Here is a 22,254-nt window from a genome sequence, read left to right as displayed (position 1 = left end):
TGGTGGTGTGCATCTGTGGTCCCAGCTACTCGGGAGGCTGAAGTGAGAGGATTGCTTGAACCCAGGAGGTGGAGATTACAGTGAGCTGAGATTGTGCCACTGCACTCCAGCCTGAGTGATAGAGTGAGATTCTGTCTCAGAGAAGGCACCTGGCTGCCAGGATCCCCGCTCAGTGCATGGGAGCTAGGGTAGGCATCTCAGGAGGGGCCAGGCGGTGACCCAGTGTGTGTCCCCTTGATTTCCAGCCATATAGGGAAATGATATTGACTTCTCTGTCATGATGGGAGCAGGCGCTGCTGCCGGTCCATGCGTTGTCCTTCCTCCTGGTGACGGACACGGGCTGGATTTAAGCGTCCCCAGGTTGGAGCTTGATTCACATGTATGTGGCCTTGCTGGGCAATGACAGATCCAGAGTAAGCTGGCAAACATGGCAGCCGTTACCAACGGCAGCAGCAACAATAGCGTCACCCCATCCACCTGCGCCTTCCCTGAGACTAAGTGATCCGGGCCTTCCCACCAGCCAGCAGGATTGGGTGCCACCGGCTGCCCTTTGCTGAGTGCTTGCTATGCACCACGTGCCCTGCCCAGCACTTCACGGGAGACTCGCACTTTCTCCTTGGCCCGCTTTACAGATGGGGCTAAACCTGTGCCTGTGGTTCCTTCCCTGCTGCTGGTGGATCTGGGGCCTGGCTCCAGGTTTGTGTGGGCAGGACCTCGTGCCTTCAGTCTCTCACTCAAAGAAGAGGAGGCGGGTGCAGCCCTTCAGGGCCTCCGCCCTGGGCCGGTGGTGTGCTGAGCAGGCCCTATGTCTGCCCGCCTGCCCACCTCCCTCCCTCCCTCCCTCCCTCCCTTTTTCTTTATTTCTTCCTTCCTTTCTTTTCTGTCTCTCTCTCTCTCTCCCTTTCTATCCTTTCTTTTTCCTCCCCTCCCCTTCCCTCCTCTCTGCTCCCCTCCCCTCCTTTCTTGACAGGGTCTCATTCTGTCGCCCGGGCTGGAGTGCGGTGGCCTAGTCATGACTCACTGCAGCCTTGAACTTCTGGGCTCAAGCCTTCCTCCCACCTCAGCCTCCTGAGTAGCTGGGACTACAGGTGCACACCACCACACCTGGCTAACTTTTTATTTTATTTTTTGTAGAGACAAGGTCCCCTATGTTGCCCAGGCTGGTCTCAAACTCCTGGCCTCAAGCAATCCTCCCACCTTGGCTTCCAAAATTCTGGGATCACAGCACACCTGGCCTGCTTCTACATTTCTTGAGTGTCAGGGTTTCCCAGGAAGCCCACTCATCTGCCATGTCTCTCCCCAGGGCGTGAACCTGTCTGGGGGCCAGAAGCAGCGCGTGAGCCTGGCCCGGGCCGTGTACTGCAACTCTGACGTTTACCTCTTCGATGATCCTCTCTCGGCAGTGGATGCCCACGTGGGAAAGCACATCTTTGAAAATGTGATTGGCCCCAAGGGGATGCTGAAGAACAAGGTGCCTGCTGGCGGGGTGGGGAGCAGCTTGGCGTCGGGCTGTCTTGCCCTTCGGTTAAGTCGGGATGTGTCCCCTTTAGGAGTCCTTCGCTTTCATTGGCTTTTTTTGTTTTTAATTGGACTTTAAAGAACACATTTCTCATGCTTCTCTTGGAAGCCGTCCGAAGGCAGCCGCCTGTACTTGTCTTTATAGGGATAAGTCTTCCACGCAGAGTTAAATTCATTGCTTCTGTGTGGCCAAAGGAAGGCTCCCTCCCTGAGTAAGTCACAGGGCTGGCTTCTCGGTGGGGAATCCTACTCTGAGACACTGCCTGTGACCTAGCAGGCTGCATTTTCTTACTTGCAGAGGCCGCCGTGGATAGAGGGGTAGGAAAATTGCCACAACACCTTATTGTGATAGAAAAAAGCTCCTGTGTTCTTTTCATAGGGCAGTTGTGGTAATGGGTGCACACTGGCTTTTTTCCCCCCGATTATATATTATTATTTTTTTTTGAGATGGAGTTCCACTATTGTTGCCCAAGCTGGAGTGCACTGGGGCTACCTTGGCCCACTGCAACTTCCGCCTCCTGGGTTCAAGTGATGGTCATGCCTCAGCCTCCCGGGTAGCTGGGATTACAGGCACCCACCACTACGCCCAGCTAACTTTTTGTATTTTTAGTAGAGAGTGGGTTTCACCATGTTGGCCAGGCTGGTCTCGAATTCCTGAGCTCAAGTGATCTGCCCACCTTGGCCTCCCAAAGTGCTGGGATTAACAGGCGTGAGCCACCGTGCCTGACTGTTTCCCCTGATTTTAAAACTAACACATCCCCATGGAGGAAATACACATTAAGAAAAACATGAAAAAGGAAAATGGAAGCAGTTACACACATTCCACTGGTTAGAGATTTTGTATTTCTTTCAAGTCTTTTTACTCTGTATAAACTTTTTAAATAGGGTTATCTTGTTACTTGTATATATACAGGAAGCATCGTGCTACATGACCTGTTATTGTAAGCATTCCCATACATACCACTAACATGCTGTGTAAACATAATTTTAAAATAGTAAACAACATTTTTGAAAATTACTAAGTAATTTTTGCCCGTGGTAACAAAATTGAAAAGTACACGAATATGGATATGTTCTTATAATATATGCACGTACGTGTGCACATGTATGTATATAAATAAAGCTGGGCACTGTGAGGAATCCCAACACTTTGGGAGGCCAAGACCAGTGGATCACCTGAGGTCAGGAGTTTGAGACCAGCCTGGCCAACATGGTGAAATGCTGTTTCTACTAAAAATACAAAAATTAGATGGGTGTGGTGGCACGCGCCTATAATCACAGCTATTCAGGAGGCTGAGGCAGGAGAATTGCTTGAACCCGGAGGTGGATGTTGCAGTGAGCTGAGATTGCATTACTGCACTCTAGCCTGGGAAACAGTGAGACTCTATCTCAAAAAATATGTATTAAGTAAATAAAATAGTCTCTATTGATCCTGTACCCCAATCCCTAATTCTTCTCTTAGAGAGCAGAGGTTAGCAAATCTGGCCCACTGCCTGCTTTTTGTATGGCTCTATAGCTGAGAGTGATGTTTATATTTTTAAATGGTCAAAAATCATACTAAATTTAAGTATCAGTGTCCATAAATAAAACTATTGGAACATAGCCAGTGCATTTGTTTTTTTTGGAGATAGGGTGGAGTCCAGATTGGAGTGCAGTGCCACGATCATGGCTCACAGTAGCCTCCACATCCTGAGCTCAAGCCATCCTCCTGCCTTCTGAGTAGCTGGGACTACAGGCACGCACCACCTTGCCTGGCTAATTTTTTAAATTTTTTTGTGGAGACGGGTCTCACTGTGTTTCCCTGGCTGGTTTCAATTTTTGTAGTTTTAGTAGAGATGGGATTTCACCATATTGGCCAGGCTGATCTTGAACTCCTGGCCTCAAGGGAGCCTCCTGACTCAGCCTCCCAAAGTGTTGGGATTATAGGTTAAGCTGCTCCTGCATGCTGTCATCCCAGGTGCGTGCCCTGCCTTCAGACCTGAGTTCTGCCCACCAGGTTTGGTTGGCTCATTCCTGCTTTAGTCTTCACTGCCCAGCCAGGCAGTCTCGCACGTGTGCGCTGATGTGGCCGCTTGTCCTCTCTGCCCACAGACGCGGATCTTGGTCACGCACGGCGTGAGCTACCTGCCGCAGGTGGACATCATCATCGTCATGAGTGGCGGCAAGATCTCTGAGATGGGCTCCTACCAGGAGCTGCTGGCCCGGGACGGTGCCTTCGCTGAGTTCCTGCGCACCTACGCCAGCGCAGAGCAGGAGCAGGACCCAGAAGACAATGGTAGGGGCAGCCCCGGGGTTCCTCCCGCTTGGGGTGCCTGGTGCCTTGAAGGGCCACATTGGCCTCCTGAGGGGGCTACCAGCCACCCACGGAAGGCGGCTCAGCAGAGCATGAGAGTGGGAGGTAAATGAGCCCCCTAAAGAACCAACTTGGAAGACCATCTTAGTCTCTGCAGGACTGAATTGGGAGGGAGTCCCAGTGCTTTACGACTAGGGCATGGGGGCACCAGGCTTCTGCTCAGCTGACCTCACGGCAGGGTCTAGTGCCTTCCTGGGACATGCCTTGGACCTGCTGAGTTTCAGGGTCCTTAAGGCAAAACCAGAAACAGTGGTAATTATTTAATTTATTTAATTTCTCTATCTCGGAGCTGAGAGAAACTGAGGACATGCATGACACAAGAGACATGAGGGTTGTGAGGTGAAGCACAGAGTTGAGCTTGCAGGCTCGGGTTGGTGACATCTGGTTTCAGACCCTGGACGCTGATCTCCCCAGCTGTGTGACCTCAGGCCTGCCCTTCAGACCCATCTGAGCTTCAGTTCCCTCCCTCATAAAGCAGTTTAGCAGGGCCAAGCATCATGGCTCACGCTTGTAATCCCAATACTTAGAGAGGCTGAGGCGGGAGGATTGCTGGAGCCCAGGAGTTTGAGGCCATCCTGGGTAGCATGGCAAAACCTCATCTCTACAAAAAATACAAAAAAACGTGCTAGGAGCGGTGGCTCACAACTGTAATCCCAGCACTTTGGGAGGCTGAGGTGGGTGGATCACTTGAGTCTAGGAGTTCATGACCAGCCTGGCCAATATATTGAAAGCCCAACTCTACCAAACAAAAAAAAAAAAAAAAAAAAAAAGGGATTTAGATACTATTAAGTGCTATGAAAGGAAAAAAAAGTGACAGTCCATGGGCTGAGGAGTGATGGGTGTCATTGTGGCAACTGAGGCAGGGGACAGGGAAACTCTCTCTGGGAAGGTTGCATAGGCATGGGAAGGAGCTAGCAGGGAGAAGGTCTGGGAACAGTGTTATAGACATGGGGAACAGCAAGTGCAAAGGCTTCAGGACCAGCATGAGCTCAATTTATTTACAACACATAAAGGCTAGTGTGGTCAGACCATGGTGTGCCAGGACGTGGGGGTAAGACAGGAGGTCAGCACAGTGATCGTCCTGCAGGGTTTCCAGGCGGGTTTTGCATTGGGAAAATGTACTGGGAAGCCCCTGACTGGCAGAGAGGCAAAGTGACCAGCCCCAGGATACTCAGCAACTGCGGGCAGAGTTGGGTCTAAAGTTGGTCTCTGAGTTCTCATCTTCTGCTCCTTTAGTGGTCTCCTGGTCTGACTGGGGTGGGAGCTCCTTCTCTGCAGGGATCCTAGTGTCTCTAATAAGTGCTTTCCTGAGATGTAATTCACACATGTAGGCTGAGCACAGTGCCTCATGCCTGTAATCCCAGCACTTTAGGAGGCCGATGTGGGTGGATCATCTGAGGTCAGGAGTTCGAGACCATCCTGGCCAACATGATGAAACCCCATCTCTAAAAATACAAAAACCAGACGGGTATGGTGGTGCATACCTATATTCCCAGCTACTGGGGAGGCTGAGGCAGGAAAATAGCTTGAACCCAGGAGGCAGAGGTTGCAGTGAGCTGAGATCGTGCCACTGCCCTCTAGTCTGGGTGACAATGAGTCTTCACCTCAAAAAAAAAAAATTCACACAACATACAGTTAAGTCACTTAAGTCGCACAATCCAGTGATTGCTAGTATATTCAGAGTTTTGCAACCATTGCCACAATCAAGGTCATAACATTTTTTCACCCCCCAAAAACACCCCACATCCATCAGCAGTAACTCCCTATTTTCCCCAGCAACCCCCAAGCCCTAGGCAACCACAAATCTATTTTCTGTCTCTCTAGATTTGCTTCTTCCGGACATTTCATTTTAATGGCTTCACAATAGGTGGAATGTTGTGATTGGTAGCTTTTCCACTTAGCCTGATGCTTTCAAGGTTCTCCTGTGTTACAGCTTCGTTTCCTCTTACTGCAGATTAATACGCCACTGTGCAGATGGTCCATCCTGTGTTTATTCACTGGCTGATGGGCATTTGGGTTGTTTCCGCTTTCTGACTCTTATGAATCCTGCTGTCATGAGCCCTGGTGGTTTAAAGGAGAAGCTGGTGGCCAGGCGTGGTGGCTCATGTCTGTAATCCCAGCACTTTGGGAGGCCAGGGCGGGTGGATCACTTGAGGTCAGCAGTTCAAGACCAGCCTGGGCAACGTGATGAAACCTCATCTCTACTAAAAATAAAGTTAGCTGGGGTGGTGGTGTACGCATGTAGTCCCAGCTATATGAGAGGCTGAGGTGGGAAAATGGCTTGAGTCTGGGAGTTGGAGGCTGCTGTGAGCCAAGATCATGCCCACTGCACTCCATCCAGCCTGGGTGACAGAGCAAGACCATGTCTCAAAACTAAATAAATGGGTAAGTTGGGTTTTTGTTTATTGCCAGTGTGTGATAGCTGACATTCCCTTCAGCTTTTAAATTCTCTGATTAGAATGAAGTTCTACATGTTCATTCCCTTGTGGTTGGGAAGTTCTACCTTGAGTCTAGCCTGTTTCTTCTTGCTGCAAAATCTCCCTTGTCTGTCTCTTAGCCTGAGCGATGGGTTGTGGCAAAATCTCAGTGAGTCTTTCACTGACCTGCTTCGCAGGCTACTTTTAGGTGAAAATACCTTCTGTGCTTTATAAATCATAAGTGTGTGGGTTAGCTGAATCTCTTGAGCAGTGTGAGATCTCTCTCTCTTCCCTTCCATCCAGGTGAGCAAAAAATGTCCTTAAACTCCGTTAGCCCCAGAAAGGTTCTGCCCTGCTGTTCCTTGCCAACTGCCAGATTATCCAAGCAGTGTATAGGAACGTGGAAGACTGCCAGATGCTTTATTATTTTTTGTGCACATCAGCACTTAATTTGGTGATGTGAATACCACCCACCATCCTGGTACCCACTTGCTGCCTGTGAGGACACCTAGAAGTCCTTGGCAGTGGGTCTGAGAGCAAACTTGGGCATCCCCCACCCACCCCGCTCTGGAAGGGCCCTGACTGTAAAGTCTTTACATCAGGGTCTCATCTTGCCCAGCCTTCGCCAACTCGAAGTGCCAATGACCTTAGATTTGTTTAAACCACATTTCTGGCTCTTCCTGAAGGGGAACTGTTTTCCTTGTTGGATTAATCAGCTTTATTTAGAACACCCAGGCCAAAGAGGGGTGGGTGTTGGTATTTGGCTTGGGAGAATCCTTGAGGGGAGAGGTGCAGGAAGTAGGCTTGTGAATAGGGTGATACGGACCTCTCTCCTGGGATAGTTAGTTTACTGATTTCTAAGAAATATATATATATATTTATTTCTTTTTTTAATAGTTTTTTTTTTAAACTTTTAATGGCATTTCTTTTATTCTGAATTTATTCCCCCATGCCATAAAGTTTTGTTTCTTCACTTTCTTCTGGGGTGTCTTCAGTTTCTTCTGGCGTATCTTCAGTTTCTTCTGGGGTATCTTCAGTTTCTTCTGGGATATCTTCAGTTTCTTCTGGGGTATCTTCAGTTTCTTCTGGGATATCTTCAGTTTCTTCTGGGGTATCTTCAGTTTCTTCTGGGGTATCTTCAGTTTCTTCTGGGATATCTTCAGTTTCTTCTGGGATATCTTCAGTTTCTTCTGGGGTATCTTCAGTTTCTTCTGGGATATCTTCAGTTTCTTCTGGGGTATCTTCAGTTTCTTCTGGGGTATCTTCAGTTTCTTCTGGGACATCTTTTTCTTCTGTGCAGCCTCCTTTTCCAGTTTAGGAACAGCTTGTTCCCTTTCTGGAAGGATCATCTGGATGAGGCAGGGTGAGCTCACGTATGGGTTAATCCGACCGACCTTGAACTCTGTAGCTTTGGCAGTGCATCTTAGGTGCTGTGTTCACTTGGATATGCTCATTGACTGGAGAATCTGCATACCTAGAAGGTGGAACACATTGCTATGACTCTGGTTTCTTCTTAGGAACCTCATACTTAGAGCAGTGGTTTTCCATGGGGGACAAATTGCACCCACCCTATCCCCACCCTGGGGACATTTGGAAACGTTGAGAGACATGTTTGGATGTCGCAACTGGAGTGGGGGTTACCCCTGGCAGGCACCAGGGTAGAGGCCAGTGATGTCGCCAAGCACCCTACAACACTCTACAACACTCAAGACGAATTCCCCCTTGCCCTGCCCCCGTGACAGAGAATCCGCTAGCCAGGATGTCTGAAGCGCCGAGAGCAAGAAGCCCTTTGTTCTCCGACTTCACACTGCCAGCTTCTTCCCTTGTCCTCTTGGGAGAAGGACTCTTATTTCAACAATGTGGCCATTTTTCCTTTTCAGAAATTTTTATTTATCGATTTTTACATTGTTTCATAGAGATGGGGTCTCACTCTTTTGCCCAGGCTGGTCTCGAACTCCTGGGCTCAAGAGATCCTCCTGCCTCAGCCTCCCAAAGTGCTGGGATGAAAGTTGCGTGTCATGGTGCCTGGCCTGTGGCCGCTTTTCAAGTCCTTGCTTGAACTATCTCTTAACCTCATGGCAAATATTTTTCCCTCTTAACTATTTACTGAGTTTTTCTTAATGATTATAAAAGCAACATGTGCTCATCATAGATAAATGCAAACTCTAAAAGAGTACAAAGAATCAGGAAAAAGCTGGGCACGGTGGGTCACACCTGTAATGCCAGCACTTTGGTTTGCCGGGGGGATCACCTGAGGTCAGGAGTTCAAGACGACCAGCCTGGCTAACATGGTGAAACTCCATCTCTACTAAAAATACAAAAATGTTAGCTAGGCGTGGTGGTGGGTGCCTCTAATCCCAGCTGCCTGGGAGGCTGAGGCAGGAGAATCACTTGAACCTGGGAGGCAGAAGTTGTAGTGAGCCAAGATCGTGCCATTGTACTCCAGCCTGGGTGACAGATGTCGACTCCATCTCAAAAAAAAAACCAAAACGTCACAAAAAACATCTTCTGTCCCTTCTCACTTCCCAGAAGGAGAGCCGATTAGCGTCGACATCGTTTTCACCTGTCCTTGCTTCCGAGGCCTTTTTCCTTGACAAGATTGAGAGCATATTGCAGCGTTTTCTCATCTGCTGCCACCTTTTGATTTCTTTCTTAACATTGTATCATAAGAGCCTCCCCAAGTTACAGAGATTGATTGTAAGCACAGGGCAGCCACCGAGAGAGTTCATCTGACAGACCCCCACATTCCTTCTGGCTGTCCTTAGAGGCGGAATTTCTTCCTCTTTTGAGGATGAAGAGCTTTCTGTGCCGAGGCTGGAGGACGAGGTCGGTGAGGCAACCAGTGAATGCCATTTTTGGTCAAAAATGAGGCGTTGACTATAAAGCTGTGAGTCGAATTCTTTCCTCTGGGGAGCCTGGCCTGCTGGCCGGTGCCCAAGCAGAGTTCCAGAACCTTCTTGAGTAAAGGCAGCGTTGGCAGAATAAACAGTGAGTGTGCTGGCAGCACAATGCACAGACCCGGGCAGCACTTAACATGGGTCAAGGGTAGAAACGGCACCTGGTTCCACTGCATGGAAACCAAACACCTGGTGCTTGCAGGGACTCAGGGACTGTCATCGAATTACAGGTTTCCTGTGTTTGCTTTAAAACTAAAAGAGAAAGAATTCTTACTCCACCCTGGCCCCCATCCTTCGTTTCCCTCTTTGTGGCACTTACTGCTGCCTGGAGGTAAATTATGGATCTACCTGTTCGTTTATTATCTATCTCTTCCCTTGCAATTTAAGCTCAGAGGGTTTTTTTTTTCTTTTTTGAGGTGGAGTCTCACTTTGTCTCCCAGGCTGGAATGCAGTGGCATGATTTCTGCTCACTGCAACCTCTGCCTCCTGGGTTCAAGCAATTCTCCCACCTCAGCCTCCCGAGTAGCTGGGGCTACAGATGCTCGCTACCACACCTGGCCAATTTGTTTTGTATTTTTAGTAGAGGCGGGGTTTCACCGTGTTGGCCAGGCTGGTCTCAAACTCCTGACCTCAGGCAATCCACCTGCCTTGGCCTCCCAAAGTGCTGGGATTACAGGTGTGAGCTGCTGCGCCCAGCTGCTCTGAGGGTTTTTTGGTTGTCTCTGCATCCCAGGCCTGAGAAAAGAGCCTGGCATATAGTAGACATTGAATAAATGTATTAAATAAGTGGGTGGATGAATCGTGCCCTGGCTGTTCAAGGCATGTCCTGCATAAGCAATCGGTGGGCTGGAGGGCTTTGGTTGTTTACACAGCTGCACAAATACCTCAGATTCAGAGAAAATAGGAATGGATTTCACCTCTTCGGGTCTGCTTTAGAAACCAACTTTCTCAGTCCTGGCTGCGAGAGGGGGCTCTGGCAATGGGAAGTCAGCTCTGCTTGTTGATGTGGCCATACACCTATCAGTCTGTCCTTCTGCCTGTTGGGTGTGTACAGAGTGCCTGCTGTGTGCCACAGGGCCGCTTGGTACATGAGCCTCTGTGTGGAATGGTGCCCCTGCCTTGACTTCTGCAGTGTGCATCCTCTGTAACTGTTCTTGGCCACCTGGTATGCCAGGTGCTGGGAATACAGCAATGGATAAGACTCACTTCATGCCCTTGAGAGCTCACGGTCTGATGGGGGAGACAAACAGCAAACAGTTCAGGGTATCGCTGTCCTAAATGCAGTAATGGAGGGGTGCTTGAGGGCCTGGGAAATTTCAGAGAAGGAACCCCCATCCCAGCCTGGGAGGGTTTAGGATGGTATCTGGGCTAAGTCACCTTCTCTTCCCCTTGTCTTGGGTACATGTGCTTCTGGCTCCATGTGGGGCCAGCCCCTCTCATGAGCAGTGTCTGTCCTCAAGGAGCTGAGCCTAGGGGCTGCAGCAGATGCCCGTTCCTCCTGCCAGTGTCATGCCTGGCCTGCCTACTGTAATACATCATTTCCTTCCCTCTCCTGCCATGAAAACAGGCGTGAAGACTGAAGGTTGGTCTGCATTCTTTATTTAGCTCTATTTATAACTGTGTTAAACACAGTTATAACTTTGGTAGGGTGCATTGGCTCACGCCTGTAATCCCAGCACTTTGGGAGGCCAAGGCAGGTGGATCACCTGAGGTCAGGAGTTCAAGACCAGCCTGACCAACGTGGCAAAACCCCATCTCTACTAAAAATAAATTAGCCGGGCATGGTGATGGGTGTGTGTAATCCCAGCTAGTCAGGAGGTTGAGGCAGGAGAATTGCTTGAATCCGGGGGCTAGAGGTTGCAGTGAACTGAGACCACGCTACCGCACTCAAGCCTGGCTAAAGAGCAAAACTCCGTCTCAAAACAAAACAAATCAAAAAACCCACACAATTACGCCTTTTGAGAATGGGGTTGATCTTGGGCAGTGTACGGGATGGGGAAACTGAGGCACAAATGGAGCAGACCTTTCAGCCATCCTTGCCCCTCCCACTTTAGAAAAGACAGTCCCTTCACTCCCTTGGGGCATTAAGATAGGGGCTTAGGGCAGGAGTTTTGCTTTGCTTCTTACCAATTTCTTGGGTCTTCTGAATTCCCAGGCAGCACGGTGATGGGCGAGGAGGAAGCAGGTCAGTGATTTCTGGGTTGGAGTTGGCTCTGCTCATAGAATGAGGCCAGAGACGTGCCGGGACTGCTGCTGCATGCCTGGGGAGGGGCCCTCGAATGTCTGCATTTTCACCCCTCTGGCTGTTCATTAGTTCATTTAGCACACATTTACTAACCACTTACTGTGTGTCTGGCTTTGAGGCTGGCACTGGGGGATATAGCCTGAGTCCCCAGATCCCTTTCTTGTCACTGGTGACCTTGTCTAAGCTTTACTGTTGTGTGGGTCACGTTACCGTGACCAGCATGCCTTGAGGAGACTGTGCTTATAAAGCACCTGGCACACAGTGGATGGACAGTAAATGGCAACCATTTGATTGTCAGCTGCCACCTATGCATCCTGGGGCACAGTCAAGGCACACACCAGCCCAGGCAGTGCAGGTTCACCCGTGCCTGTTGAGGAGCTCCAGCAGGTGGCAGAGGGGACCTTGAGGAGGGGTGTCACCTAGTGGAATTCCAATGGCCAGAGCCAACACATCCCTCCTGCCTTCCGCATTGTGTGGCTAAGCCCAGGGCTTTTGTGCAAGCAGTCAGAAGCTGACTCTGCCACCTTAAAGAAAAAGAGAGTGTTTTCTGGAAGGATACCAGGTAACTCATGAATCAAAGGCAGAACCGAGCAAGTAGGACTCCGGAAGTGGGAACTGCAGGAGACAAGGCAAACTCTTTCAGGACAGATGAACTTGCACTGTCTTTGGTCCTTGTAGACCACTGATAACGATTCACGTCCTGGGAGAGGGGCTCTTAGGGGCGACCTGGGACAATGCCCTCCTTGACTGGGGGAGCTGAGGTGCCCTGATTGACAGGCCTGCCAGGGCTGTGGGAAAAGGGAGAGCTGATCCCCTCAAAAGGCTGACAGGTGTCCAGGTGTGGTGGCTCCCGCCTGTAATCCCAGCACTTTAGGAGGCCAAGGTGGGTGGATCACCTGAGGTCAGGAGTTGGAGACCAGCCTGGCCAACATGGTGAAACCCCATCTCTACTAAAAATAGAAAAGAATTATCCTGGTGCAGTGGTGCGTGCCTGTAGTCCCAGCTCCCTGGGAGGTTGAGGTGGGATGATTGATTAAACCCAAGAGGCAGAGGTTGCAGTGAGCCAAGATTGCACCACTGCACTCCAGCCAGGGCGACAGAGAAAACACCCTGTCTCCAAAAAAAAAAAAAAGAAAAAAAAACGCCAACAGGATGGTAGACTAGCTGATGTTCAGATTCCTCCTCTTAAGCTTCAGAGTGGAATTTCCCAGCTGCCCAGTTCAACCTGTGGGCTAACTGGTGGGTCGAGAGGGTGAGACAGCCTCAGCAGCCACTGCAGAAGCTCCCAACTGACCCTGGTGGTTGCACACAGTGAGGAACAGGAGAGGCGAAGGCTGAGGCTTACAGGAGGGCGGCCTGGGGCTGTTGGTAGGAGAGGCGGGGCTCTCCGCAGCATGCAGCCTCCAGATGGGGGGTCCCTGGGAGTGTTCTGGAACATTCTCTTCTCATCCCTGCACAGAGAAAGAAGGTTAAAGCCATGCGGGTTCCCAGCATCATGCATGTGTGTGAGGACTGGCTGCACGGAAGTCCTGCTTGGTATCACTCTTCCTTCCTGAGTGATGTGGCTATTTGGGCTTGGTTGGTTGGTTTGTTTGTTTTAATTTAGTGTTTTTTAAATTTCTAATTTAAAAAACAAAACAGACATTGACACTAAAGGGAATGTTAAAAGCAGAGGTTCTCAGTTTCTGGCTGTGTTTAGAATTCTCTATGGAGCGTGTTTAAAGATGCATTTAGTAATAAGCAACACAGGTATGCCATCACCGAACACTCGCTGTGCCAAGCACTGTGTGTGATGTCATTTCACCATCTCGCGAATGAGGGTGGTGTCTGCTGCCATTGCGGTTTTGCAGATGTGGAAGATAAGGCTCAGAGAAGGCGCACAGCCAGGTAGTGAGAGAACACTTCCCATGCATCACAGTTACCTTCAGAGTCACCGCAGGGACCGGGCTGGACATGACAGCACCTGCTCATTTTTTATTTTAATTTTTTTTTTTTATTCATTTTTTAAAATTCTTTCGTTCTTTATTTAATTTTTGAGACAGTCTTGCTCTGTGACCCAGGCTGGAGTGTAGTGGCGCCATCTTGTCTCACTGCAACCTCCGACTCCCTGGTTCAAGTGATTCTCGTGCCTCAGCCTCCCAAGTAGGTTGGATTGTAAGTGCACACCACTGCACCTGGCTAAGTTTTATATTTTTAGAGTAGAAATGGGGTTTTGCAATGTTGGCCAAGCTGGTCTTGAACTCCTGGCCTCAGCTGATCTGCCTGCCTCGGCCTCATGAATGCTGGAATTACAGACGTGAGCCACTGTGCCTGACTGCCACCTGCTCATTAGTAAAGCCCCACTGTGATTGATTTGCAACCAAGATGAGAATCCCTGGCATGGAATGCCTTCCTGAGTCCAGAGATGATCTGTAGCCCCCACTTCCCTTCCAGGCGTGTCTGTGTCTCCATGTGGCTGTTTCTGTGAGACCCTGCATTTTGGAGTTCTGCTTTTATTCATGTCACCCGAGCATGTCCCCAGGGTCACCCTGACTGTGCTGCTGGCTGCATATTTTTCCCTTTTGTATCTTCTGTCCTGGGTCCTCTCCCACCTCTTCTGGGGTCAGCCCTTTGGTGTCTTACATTGTGCTGCTTTCTCTCCTGGCACCAAAGAGTGAGTCAGCCAGTGCACAGTGGGGGCTGCAGTTGTCATCATCACTGGGGTGCTGTGAACCGGGAAAGAGATACAATCTGTTTCAACATAGCACAGTGCCTGAGCACGCTTGATAAGTGCTGGTTGTCATTGTCATTGTTGATGTTCTGGTGATAATAGTTGATGCTGGGTGGATTCTTCCTGGGTTGGTGCAGATACCTAGCTGCCCTGTCCCTCGGTGTCCTTATCAGGGTCCTTCCTTAAGTCTGCAGCCAAGGCATCTGCCTGGGCTGGGGTCTCATCTGAAGAATCAACCGGGAAAGGGCCCACTTCGAAGCTCACCTGGTTGTTGGCAGGACTTGGTTCCCCAGTTGTTCAAATATTGAAATACTTGCTTAGTACTATGGAAACAGCCACTGCCCCAGGCACCTTTTACAATGAACTCTCTCTGGGGACCTCTCTGTGATCTGGGAGCTAAAGCGTTAATTCCTGGCACTACAGGGGTCCCTGGGCCTCTGCCTGTTGGCTGATGCCCTTGTCAAACTGGTTCTCTATTTTGAATATCACCTCTTCTTACAATGCTTAGGAACCAGGGGACTATGGCCTTTCCCTCCTGTGGTTCCTTGCATCAGGGTCCTGAGAAGTGAGCTTCATACAGCAGAAATGCTGTTACCTGGGCTGGGTTTTACCCACTTCTGCTGGTACGAGACGCTAGCTCGGGCCCTCAGTGGATGGTGCTCTCTGCACAGCTGCAGAACACCATTCCTGCCCCAAGGGACTGAACTGCAGGTACCACCTGCCCCGCAACCACGCAGCATGTTCATGGCCTCTGCAGAGCAGGTCTACTTTCTGAGCATCCTGGTGGCCTGGTGCTCTGCCGTCTCCTCCCTGAAGTAGCCAGTTTTCCTTGCCCTTGGTTTTAGCATCTGGATCATATAACTCCCCTCCCCTCCATCTCTTGTCTGCCAGGGGTGACGGGCATCAGCGGTCCAGGGAAGGAAGCAAAGCAAATGGAGAATGGCTTGCTGGTGACGGACAGGGCGGGGAAGCAACTGCAGAGGTAAGTGCAGGGAGGTGGCGTGACTCAGCAGGCCTCATGATTTCACCATCTGTCCACGCTTCTGACACTCACGTTCCCTACATGGTGTGGGTCTTTGCTCAGGTCATTCGGGGGGGCCTGGAAGGTTCAGGCTTGTGAAGCAGCATTCGATTGAAAACTGTCTCATGGCCAGATATGGTGGCTCATGCTTGTAATCTCAGCACTTTAGGAGGTTGAGGCAGGAGGATTGCTTGAGGCCAGGAGTTTGAGACCACCCTGGACAAGATAGCAAGACCCCGTGTCTACAAAAAAAGGAAGTATCCTTGTGTTTGATTATAGAGGGCTTCCTTAGATCCCATAGGATTTACGGCATATGCAGTATGTTAACCATACCAGCTTTTAAAGATTGGCTAAGTTGGCCAGGCGTGGTGGCTCACACCTGTAATCCCAGCACTTTCGGAGGCTGAGGCAGGTGGATCGCCTGAGGACGGGAGTTCAAGACCAGCCTGGCCAACATGGTGAAACCTCGTCTCTACTAAAGGTACAAAAATTAGTCAGGTGTGGTGGCAGGCGCCTGTAATCCTAGCTACTTGGGAGGCTGAGGCATGAGTATCGCTTGAACCTGTGAAGTGGGGGTTACATTGAGCCGAGATTGTGCCACAGCACTCCAGCCTGGGCAACAGAGCGAGACTACGTCTAAAAAAAAACAAAACCAAAAAAACAGCAAAAGAACAACAACAAAAATGGACAAGTCAAAACCTACACACACCGGACCCCAGGGATTTGAGAAAGGGTGGTGGCCCTGCAGTTGCTATGGGAGTCGGGAGGGCAAAGACGATGAGGCCTAGTGCTGTGTGTTGGTAGATGTCACTTCTGCCATTGCTGTCATCTTTCACAGCCTACATTCTAGTGAGAGACTCCAGACAGTGCATAAGCACAGAAGGATGTAAGATTTTCATCCGACATGCTAGCGTGGATTTGTGAAGCCCTGGGTCATGAAGCAGATAGCGCCAGCTCCCCACCTGAATTCTAGATTCCGTCCAGAGTTGGTTCTGATTCTTCCCTTGGCCGCTCCCTGAAAACTCACTCTTGCCACTTCCACCTCACTTGGTCTTAACCAAAGACCTTTGCACAGATCTCATGTGCAAGGAAAGGTTACCCACCTCCAGGCCCTAGATCAAAGAGGGGAGGTGCTGGAGGTTTATTTGGCCTTCAGGAAGCGTTTTCAGGGGACACAGTTCTGGGGGTGCAGTGATGACTCACATGGGGCTCTTGACCTCAGGTATCTTGTAATCCTGTGCAGGAGATAAGTGGGTAGAGGAAGGTACAGAAAGTTCCACGGCAAAGAGCCACATCTGTGTTTTGCATGGACTCCATAGTTTCTTTTTTTTTTGAGATGGAGTCTCCCTCTGTCACCCAGGTTGGAGGGCAGTGTGCAGTGGGGCCATCTCAACCACTGACCACAAAACTGAATCTGTGATGATCTCTGGGGGTTTGCAATAAAACTGATGACCACTGATATGCAAAAAGTGCCTTTGTTTTGGGCAGGGTCTCACTGTGTCGCCGAGGCTGGAGTGCAGTGTCACAATCACGGCTAACTGCAACTTCTGCCTCTGAGATTCAAGTGATTCTTCTGCCTCAGCCTGCCGAGTATTTGGGACTCTAGGTGCCTGCCACCACACCTGGCTAATTTTTGTATTTTTAGTAGAGATGGGGTTTCACCGTGTTGGGCAGGCTGGTCTTGAACTGTGGCCTCAAGTGATCTGCCCTCTTTGGTCTCCCAGAGTGTTAGGATTACAGGTGTGAGCCACCGTGCGCAGCCAAAAAGTGCTTTCTGAGTACATGCTCGGATGAAGGAGCAGCCAGGGCAAGATCCCACCCCAACCCCCACCACCTGTGTGAAACAAGAAAATTAAACGAGCTGGGTACTTTGCCCTATTTTTTTGATCATATTTTATATTTTGAATCTTTCATGTTTGAAAGATGATCTAAGACAAGCTGTTTCTGTTTTATCTTTTATTTGAGATCAATTAGAATTGATCTCAAAAAAAAAGGAAACACACACTTTTTTGCTTATCAGTGGTTGTGGGCTTTTTGCAGACCCCAGAGATCATCACACATTGAATTTCCCACAGGCCTCATTCCTGCCTGAGACAGTCCGTTTCTCTGGAGACCTGTTACCCTGGGGAATGACTTGGTGGGGAGGTTGCACATGTGCACGTGTTCATACATACGTTTACATGTGTGCCTGTGGGAACACTCTATCTCTTACGCCATGGTTCAGATGCACAAAAGCAGCCCCAGGAGGGAGCCCCCCGATCCTGCCCAAAGCATCCGTGCAGTTGACACCTCTGTGCTTTGCTTCTCCAGACAGCTCAGCAGCTCCTCCTCCTACAGCGGGGACATCAGCAGGTGCCACAACAGCACCGCAGAGCTGCAGAAAGCCGAGGCCAAGACGGAGGAGACCTGGAAGCTGATGGAGGCTGACAAGGCACAGACAGGGCAGGTGAGATTCGCTCCTTCAGTGATGATGGTGGCTGGAGTTCACAGAGCGCCCACTGTGCAGAGTGCCTTGTCTGTAATTATTTACTGCACCAGAAACGGAGGCCAGAGAGGTTTAGTGACTTACCCAAGGTCACTGCTGGTAAACAGCAGAACTGGGATTTGAACCCTGGCGGGCAGACTCCAGGGTTGATGCATGGTCTCTGCTCTACTGACTGCCACATCGACTTGAGGAGCTTAGGGGCTCTCATTAGCTATAGGTGACCTGGATGCTTTAAATCAGGGCTTCCTGCAACATGCGGATCCGTCGTGCCTGAGATGGTTTCAGGTTGTGTGCAGACACATTCAATGACAAATGAATGTTTGTTTCATTTCTTTCTTTTGAGACGGAGTCTCTGTCACCAAGTCTCGAGTGCAGTGGCGCAATCTTGGCTCACTATAACCTCTGCCTCCCAGGTTCAAGCAATTTTCCTGCCTTAGCCTCCTGAGTAGATGGAATTGCAGACACTTGCTACCACGCCCAGCTAATTTTTGTATTTTTAGTAGAGACAGGGTTTCGCCACTTTGGCTAGCCTCGTCTTGAACTCCTGGGATCATCTGCCCTCCTCAGCCTCCCAAAATGCTGGGATTACAGGTGTGAGCCACTGCTCCCAGCCTGTTTTTTATTTCTCATTTGGTCCTTATGATTATGTCCCTGAGAAAGTCCCAGTTGGGTCTTAGCCTGGCTTCGATACCTAACATCTGCTAGCTTCTCTTTGTAACAAGCAAAGCAGGTTTCGAGCTCCTGTTTTATTATTTTTTTTTTAAAGATCATCTATTTTGGGCAAGTGTTAATAATTTTCCATTTATGGTAGTGATACAGAGTTTATTTTTAAAAATAAACGTGGTTGTGTTTTTAAAAAAATAGGAAATGGAATTTTTAAAGTAGGTAAAAAAAAATTCAGATAAAGAAAAACAGCGCCGGGTGCGGTGGCTCACGCCTGTAATCCCAGCACTTTGGTAGGCCAAGGCGGGTGGATCACGAGGTCAAGAGATCAAGACCATCCTGGTCAACATGAAACCCTGTCTCTACTAAAAATACAAAAAAGTAGCTGGGCACCGTGGCGCATGCCTATAATCCCAGCTACTCAGGAGGCTGAGGCAGGAGAATTGCCTGAACCCAGGAGGTGGAGGTTGCGGTGAACCGAGATGCGCCATGCACTCCAGCCTGAGTAACAAGAGCGAAACTGTCTCAAAAAAAAACCAAAAAACCCCTTGAAAGGTGGTAGCGGAGGAGTGAGGCTGGGACACTTTCTCTTAGATCCGCCCGGATGTGTCCAGAGCTTCCCAGGACTTTCTGTTCCTGGTTTCTTCCTTAACTTGTCATCACAGGTAGGACCAAGGCCGGGGGTGGAGATAACTGGTGTTATGACCTCTCTCCTCTTTTGCATTACCCTAATGACCCTCCAGGAAGCCAGAGAAATTACCCAAATGGCAGGATATGGGAAGGACGGGGCAGAGATGCAAGGCCCTTTAATCCTCATTTAACTCCAATTTTATATTCAAGGGACACCAAAGTCAGGGGGCTTGTAACTTGTCAAAGCTGGACCAAGAGTGGAGCCAGGCACAACATGCTTATCGTTTCTTTCTTGTTTTTTTTTTTTGTTTTTTTTGTTTTCTCTGACAAGGTCTGACTTCGTCACCAAGGATGGAGTATAGTGGCACAATCATGGCTCACTGAAGCCTCTACCTCCCAGATTCAAGTGATTCTCCCACCTCAGCCTCCCAAGTAGCTGGGAGTTCAGGTGTGCACCACCATGCTTGACTAATGTTTTTATTTTTTTTGTAGAGCTGAATTTCACCTCGTTGCCCAGGCTGGTCTTGAACTCCTGGGCTCAAGTGATCTGCCTGCCTTGGCCTCCCAAAGTACTGGGATTACCAGCATGAGCCACCACACCTGGCCACACACTTGTCATTTCTGACTCCTGAACCCACCATACTCCACTGCTCATGAGAAAGGGATTCCCGAACCCTCCAGGCTAATTTCAGGGGCAACAGGCAGCTTGGCTGCGTGATGACGCCAACTGGTAAAATAAACACATTCTTAATTATGACCTGTCTCCTCTCCCACGTATTTCATTTCCCAGAATGGAGACTGGAAAATTCAAAAGGCAGCAATTAGTTCCACATCAGACCTGTTATCTTTCACATGTTACCTTTCAGCTAGACCTTAGGGTCAGGTGATTTTTGATTTGTTTGGGGGCGGGCAGGGCCTCGCTGTATTGCTCAGGCTGGAGTGCAGTGGAGTGACCATAGCTCACTGCAGCTTCAAGCTTCTGGGTTCAAGTGATCCTCCTAGCTCAGCCTCCTGAGTAGGCGTGGCTCACCATGCCTAACTAATTTAAAACTTTTTTGTAGAGACAGGGTCTTACTGTGTTTGCCAGACTGGTCTCGAACTCCTGGGCTCAAGCAATTCTCTTGCCTTGGCCTCCCAAAGTGCTGGAATTGTAAGTGTGAGCCACCGTTCCCAGTCCAGGTGATTTTTATGACTCAAAATTCAGCATGAAAAGCTTGAAATCACAATGAGCACAGACATGGGTAAAGATACCTGGAGTTTCTTGAAACCAAGCCAGGCAGTTTAGGAAGGGGCTGGCCTAGGGCAGATTGCCGTCTCTCATGTCAGGCAGCTAGATTGGTTTAGCCCCATGCCGGGCTCCCTAGGGAATACACCAGGAAAAGAAACTCTAGCCTTAGTCTCCTGGAGGGAACTGGGCACTGGGAAAATGGGTAAGATGGTATTCTGTGCTCAGAATGAAAGGAGCTGGGGGAGGCTGGCCTAGTTGTGGCACATAGGTGACACTGGCCTTGGTTGCTGGGTAGTATGTCACACATTGCTTAAAGCTCATTGATGGCTTCTGCTTTCTGTCGGTCTCGGCATAGAAGTTGGAATCCTGACCCGACTCTCCCGCCATGTGTGGGCCGGCTGCGACTGTTTTCTCCAGCCTCCTGCTCCTTGCTGCCCCATGATCTCCTGGCTCCAGCCACCTGTGCCTTCTCTCAGTTCCCCACAGGCGCTTGGTTCCCTCCTACCCGAGGGCCTTTGCAAGTGCTGCTTCAGCTGGTTTTAACTTTTTTTTTTTTTTAATTCTGGAGACAGAGTCTTCCTCTGTCACCCAGGCTGGAGTACAGTGGTGCATTTATGGCTTGCTGCAACCTCCACCTCCCAGGTTCAACTGATTCTTGTGCCTCAGCCTCCAGAGTAGCTGGGACTACAGGTGCATGCCTCTATGCCCAAATTATTTTTGTATTTAGTACAGACAGTTCACCATGCTGGCCAGGCTGCTCTCGGACTCCTGACCTCAGGTGATCCACCTGCCTCTGCCTCCCAAACTGCTGGGATTACAGGCATGAGCCACCACCCAGCCAATAGTCTTGATTTTTTTTTATGTTTCATTTTCTTTTGAGACAAGAGTCTCACTCTGTCATCTAGGCTGGAGTGCAGTGGCACAATCTCAGTTCACTGCAACTTCCACCTCCCAGGTTCAGGTGATTCTCCTGCCTCAGCCTCCTGAGTAGCTGGGGCTACAGGCGTGTGCCACCACGCCCAGCTAATTTTTATATTTTAGTAGAGATGGGGCTTTACCATGTTGGTCAGGCTGGTCTTGAACTCCTGACCTCAGGTGACCCACTTACTCTGGCCTCCCAGAGTGCTGGGATTACAGGTGTGAGCCACCACACCCGGCTTTGGTTTAACTCTTTACGTAGAAAAAACGGGAATCGTGTGCTGTTTGCAGCCCTTCTCTGTGATGATGCATTTATCTGGGATGATTTGATGGGAGCCTGTCTCACCACGCGACTGGAAGCTCCGTGCGTGAGGGCAGAGACCTACAGTTTGTTTTTGTTGTTGTTGTTTTTGAGATGGGGTGTCACTCTGTCACCCAGGCTGGAGTACAGTGGGGCAATCTTGCCTCACTGCTACAACCTCTGCCTCCTGTGTTCAAGTGATTGTCCTGCCTCTTCCTCCCAGTTAGCTGGGATTACAGGCGCCCATCACCAAACCTGGCTAATTTTGTATATTTTTAGTAGAGGCCGAGTTTCACCGTATTGGCCAGGCTGGTCTCCAATTCCTGACCTCAGTTGATCCACCCGCCTGGGCCTCACAAAGTGCTGGGATTACAGGCGTGAGCCACCGCGCCTGGCCCTGGACTTTGTTTACTGCTGATGTTGTCGAATAGCTAAAGGGGAGGGTGTTCCAGGTGAGAGCAAAGGCAGGCAGCTGGGTGGCGCAGTGCTGGTGAAGCCCTGGCCTTGTGCAGCTGGGCTGGTGCTGCACGTGCTAAGCTGCCGTATCCCCCATGGTCTCCAGGTCAAGCTCTCCGTGTACTGGGACTACATGAAGGCCATCGGACTCTTCGTCTCCTTTCTCAGCATCTTCCTTTTCATGTGTAACCACGTGGCCTCACTGGCTTCCAACTATTGGCTCAGCCTCTGGACTGATGACCCCATCGTCAATGGGACCCAGGAGCACACGAAAGTCCGACTGAGCGTCTATGGAGCCCTGGGCATTTCCCAAGGTGGGTGGCACCATCTCCCACCCCGCTCGATTTGAACCCCTGTGGTGGCTTTGTCTGATTATAGAATTGGATCCTTAGAGTCCTCAGGGTTTTGTGGG

General features: G+C 49.9%; 1 protein-coding gene across 3 annotated transcripts in view; it reads left to right on the top strand.

Moving 5' to 3' along the window:
• Positions 1 to 22,254, top strand: part of ABCC1 (ATP binding cassette subfamily C member 1 (ABCC1 blood group)) — a 191,589-nt gene that overhangs the window by 137,922 nt on the left and 31,413 nt on the right. For 2 of the 3 annotated variants that reach the window (XM_064362456.1, XM_064362454.1), the window contains exons 18-23: positions 1,304 to 1,471; positions 3,610 to 3,793; positions 11,341 to 11,370; positions 15,032 to 15,122; positions 17,472 to 17,607; positions 21,949 to 22,156. In XM_064362456.1, the coding sequence (XP_064218526.1) occupies positions 1,304 to 1,471; positions 3,610 to 3,793; positions 11,341 to 11,370; positions 15,032 to 15,122; positions 17,472 to 17,607; positions 21,949 to 22,156 (817 nt within the window). The remainder of the gene's footprint in view (positions 1 to 1,303; positions 1,472 to 3,609; positions 3,794 to 11,340; positions 11,371 to 15,031; positions 15,123 to 17,471; positions 17,608 to 21,948; positions 22,157 to 22,254) is intronic. The other variant, XM_064362455.1, reaches the window with a different exon arrangement.

The sequence above is a fragment of the Aotus nancymaae genome, unplaced genomic scaffold, assembly GCF_030222135.1.
Source record: "Aotus nancymaae isolate 86718 unplaced genomic scaffold, 86718_ANA_hifiasm-v0.15.2.pri h1tg000049l, whole genome shotgun sequence".
In the NCBI taxonomy this organism is placed as follows: domain Eukaryota; kingdom Metazoa; phylum Chordata; class Mammalia; order Primates; family Aotidae; genus Aotus; species Aotus nancymaae.
The sequence above is the reverse complement of the archived record's forward strand: the minus strand, read 5'-3'. Positions and strand labels throughout refer to the sequence as shown.